Below are 4,672 nucleotides of genomic sequence, written 5' to 3'. Positions count from 1 at the left end.
AGTACTGGACAGACAAGTATGAAATGGTATCTGTTTCTACCTGTTTATAATTACAAATATTGCATAATCTAGCATGAAATGGAATGTTCTGATGTCTTCCAAGTTCTATATTTAACTTGTGCTTTGAGCATCTAAAATTAGCCAGATGAAAAATGAAGGATTTAGACAAATTTGAGTTTGACATACAAATTCATTTTTGATAATGGAATACTACTGACATTTGGTAGAAGTGGTGATATCTGATGGCCAAGATTGAAGACAGCTGTCTTTAATTATGAATTATTTTATATTACCCACTCCATGTGAAAACCATACATCCCCAAAACTATGCGTTAATAGTATATTTTTAACAGAAGTACACCATTTGATTCTACCTATCTCACTCTGGTTACATAGCATATTATAACATAGTTTTGGTAATCTGTGATTTCCCATTTCTTGGATTTTCAAACATTATTTAATAGGTCTACAAAAATAGTTAATATAAAGCTCATACCTCCCACATTCCCCTCTGATCATGGTGTTGGTGGTTTTTTGTCCTGTGTATAGAAGCCATTTGCAAAATTTAGTTTGTACACTTTCAATCTCTGCGTTCATTTCGAGCCCCCAGATCTCAGAACCATAATACAATATGGGACCTATCATTGAGTGAAATAGTTTGAATGCAACTTTAATATTTCGCGTTCCTGTATTAGATAATCATTTAACACTTTCGTGGTCTGTTGGGATAAATATGAACAATTAAAATCCTTATTAAAGTTAATAGTCTAAAGATTGAAACTTGTCAATTTTCTGCTCCACACCAGAGCTACAGAGCTCGTGATGGGCGTGGCACATCCGGGTTATATTACTCACTATTGACATTTTTGGCCAGAGGTATCACTCGCAAAGAATACATTTGTTCAAAATGGAACTTTGCATACAGATACGTCATCCTTTGAGCCAGTTGTTTCAGCTTCATAATTAAAAAAAGGAACAGTTTCTGGAAATTCAATATTTTCAATTTTTGACCCTGATCTTTGATGACCTTGAACTTTATTGGGCCAAAGGTCATTGACCTTGGCTATCAGTTGATGCTTTCATATTTGACCTCTGACGTATACTTCCGGTTTTATAACTGTCAGAAACCAGCCAAAGTTTTTAGAGCTTATCTGAATCTCGTTAAGAGAAAAGCACCAGATGATAAAGGAATTATGTATCCTTACAACGATGGAAAAGAATTGAACATGGATGAAAACTACGAATTTGATGATTTCGATTATCTAACTATTCAAGAAGATAATATAGAGTGTTTAATTACAGAATAAATTTAGTTCTTTTGTTTTAAATGAAGTTGAATAACAATTTCTTCGTTACCAAAATCTATAAACCTATTTTTACCATCTTTGATTTCCAGATTTATATCTTTAATAAAGGAATTAAGTGGTAAATATGTTGTTTGAAATGGTTTCTCTATAATTCTATATCCAATCGGAACAGTGAATGTTGGAATACGTTTGTATTTATTAAAAAATCCACCGTTTATTAAATTACAGTGAATATTAATGACGTCAATATCATTTTCGATATTAGCTTTGTGTGGTGCTAAAGTGGAATGGGTGTATACTCGTTTATCAAATCCTAGTAACGTATTCAATGAATTTTCTACGTTGAAATCAACTTGACTATTATTTCTCAATATCAATTTTATTTTGTTCAGATTCAAATTACCTTCGAATCCAATATTGTTTCTACCATTTAGACTTCCTCCATATTCAGAAAGATAATCGTTAATGGCTACGTATTCGTAGCTTCCTGGTAGTAAACTTATGGTTTTGAATGTAACTCCATTATCGGATAAAAACGTTATACCTGTCCACTGTCTTGTCTTGTCTAGCTACCATATATTCGAAATCGTCTATTTCTTGTGTAATTGAATTGCCTTCAGCATAATCATCTGATACCTCATCTTCATATTCATCGTCTGCTTCATCAACTTCATATTCATCAGGAATAACCTTTTTTTATATATATGTTTCAACTGTTTTCGATCGATTTGTTTCGGGTCCCGACTTTCTAATTGCATGTAGAAATATTGAGTATGCTATTAAATCCTTGTAATCGGCAATATCAAAGTCCCCGCCATTCATTAAATCTATTAACCCTTTTGTTAATGTAAATATTAAGTCTTTTGTATCGAATTTGAATATAGGGGAATTTGACTTAAATTTAATTCTAAATCCATTTAACAACAAACCATCATCATCAACGATTGGTGTAATGCTCTTTGGTAAATCTGCTTTAGGGTTTGAAAAAAGACTATTAATATCATCTAATGACCTAATTATAATACCATCATATTGATTCGGTTCTGGGTGATCTTTATGAGGTTCTATAGGAGGTCTATATTCTAAAGCTAATTTCTTTTTAATATCCTCTTGAGATTTTAATATTGGTTGACATATAGTTTGTAGATTTTCTGTTAATCCAAGTTGTTGTAATTTATTATTTTCAACTTGGGACTTTATTTTATTCTTAGCTTTGATATATTCTTTATTTCTTTTAAAAATATTATTCCAATCGCTACTCATTTTTTAAAAAAATAAAATTAAAATATGTCGATCATAACTGGTTTTCTAGTATTAACAAATACATATCCATGATCATCTGGGTTTCTCCATTGAGCTTTACAAACTTTGTTGAATGTATCTCTGTCCATTCCGTGATTTATAGATTGAATGATTTGAGATAAATCTTTGTCGTTTAATTCGAATAATAAAAAACAATTTGCATTTTTTCTAATGAACATAGAATCCATCCCATAAAAAGATTGAGATTGGTATATGCAGTGACAGTTGTGATGTCTTCCTTTCGTGAAGAATTCTTGTTGAACAGCTTGATTTCTTTGTGCTACACAGTCGTCAAACAATATTAAGTTCTTTCGACTGCTATCAACATTAGACAAGTCTAGATCATTAACATTTTTCGTAAGAAAAACTTTAATGTCCGTTGGATAGAAAGATGGAATCTTTGCTTTAATGTAGTTATCTATGATATCTTTTATTTCCACTTCTTCTTCTTCGTTTCTTAATAATATTGAAATATGTCTTGAACATCATTCTTTGGTAAATATTCTAAAGGTTTGAGGAATTGATAATATGATTGCTCTGGTGTTGTTGTGTAGATACAGAGAGAATTGAAATCTAAAAGGTTTGGTGTTGTCAACATGTTAAAAGTGAGATGAGTTTTCCCAGAGCCGGAACTTATAATAACAAATACACAAAAGCATTGGGCTACTAGGAAATATTTCTGAATGTTTGAATTTCTTCCCCATTTTTTATTCTATATTTTTGTTCCAAAAATCACTCCTTCTCCTTTATACTTTGAAAGAAATAATCCTTCTCCTGTGTGAATGTTTTTTAAAAATATTCCATTACCCTTATGTTTGACTTTCATTTCTCCTTTCTCCATTTTGTCTATGATAGTGTTTAATCCTTCTTTAACAGTTTTCTTAGTTTCTTCTCTAAATCGTTTTCCAAATTCTTTAACTGTACCTAATATATCTGCCACTCCTAAACCTTTTTTTTCCATTACTAATTTTATGTCTACGTTGTTCAGCATTTCTATCATCATCTGCTTTCTTTTCGTTGGCAGCTTTTACTGCAGCAGCTGTACCATCAGCTATTGCACCCACCGCGCTAAGACCAGCAAATATCAAAGGTAGGAAAGGTAAAAATCCACCATCTTTTGCATTTGTGTCAATTCTTTCTAAGTCTATATCATCTCTGACTTTACAATATTTGTATTTATCAATAAGTTTTTTAGTTATGTTGATTTTTTTACCATTATAAGTTATTGTAGTTGGTGAAGCTGTTTCTATAGCTTCTATTATTTTCTTGACTAAAGTTTCTGGTTTCATTTTTAAAGGTGTATTTCTTACTCAATTCTTATCATTCTTCTATCTGCTATTTTAATTAAATGATTTGCTTCTTCCAATAATAAACAATAACCTGTTACATCTCCTTGTGTTTCAATATTCAATATGAATATTTATGTTTACTCCCGTTTTGAAAAGATCTTCTTGATGAGCTGAAAGATCAAAACAGAAGATTGGATGATTGAGTGCAAAATCTACATATTCAAACTGATGTAGATTTCTAAATAATTCACACGTATTTTTATAGTTTCTATACAATTCATTATAATCCTTTGTGGTTGGATTAATTGTTAAAGGTTGGTTAGGATAATTATCGTTGTTTAATCTTACTTGAACTTTATGGATTACAAGGATTTTGAGTTTGGTTCATTGCCACTTTAAAGATATTATTGTTATTCGTTTGAGAATCTGGTAAGTTCTTGAAACCAACCATTAAATATTTTGCTGGTTTAATAGTATTGGTGATTGGCCATGTGGTGGATTCTCCAGTTAAAGTCATGCTACCTACCGTATTACGACGAAGGAAAGCTATTTCAATATCTTTAGTTAACGAGTTGAATATTCTCGTTTCTTCTTCAATTGATGGTGTTATTACGGGTATGAAAAGTTGGAGATTCGTTATTTCTAATTTTGCATCTGAACCATTCTCTCCAAAGAATATCTTATCATCGTTGATTTCTCTTTGTAGATGAATTTTATATGATAACCCTATGGGAATTTTTTTTTATGTTCCAACAGACCGAATAAAGGATATAA

At 31.0% G+C, this 4,672-nt stretch overlaps 1 protein-coding gene across 1 annotated transcript; it reads right to left on the bottom strand.

The window, feature by feature from the left end:
- Positions 1–1,309: 1,309 nt before the first annotated feature.
- Positions 1,310–2,570, bottom strand: LOTGIDRAFT_153597 (hypothetical protein; the record flags this gene model as incomplete). Its single annotated transcript, XM_009059624.1, has 2 exons — positions 1,310–1,794; positions 2,237–2,570. 2 exons carry the CDS (start codon positions 2,568–2,570, stop codon positions 1,310–1,312), a joined length of 819 nt encoding a protein of 272 aa, XP_009057872.1.
- Positions 2,571–4,672: the final 2,102 nt, after the last annotated feature.

Source organism: Lottia gigantea (genome assembly GCF_000327385.1).
Source record: "Lottia gigantea unplaced genomic scaffold LOTGIsca_4, whole genome shotgun sequence".
Lineage (NCBI taxonomy): Eukaryota > Metazoa > Mollusca > Gastropoda > Lottiidae > Lottia > Lottia gigantea.
The sequence above is the reverse complement of the archived record's forward strand: the minus strand, read 5'-3'. Positions and strand labels throughout refer to the sequence as shown.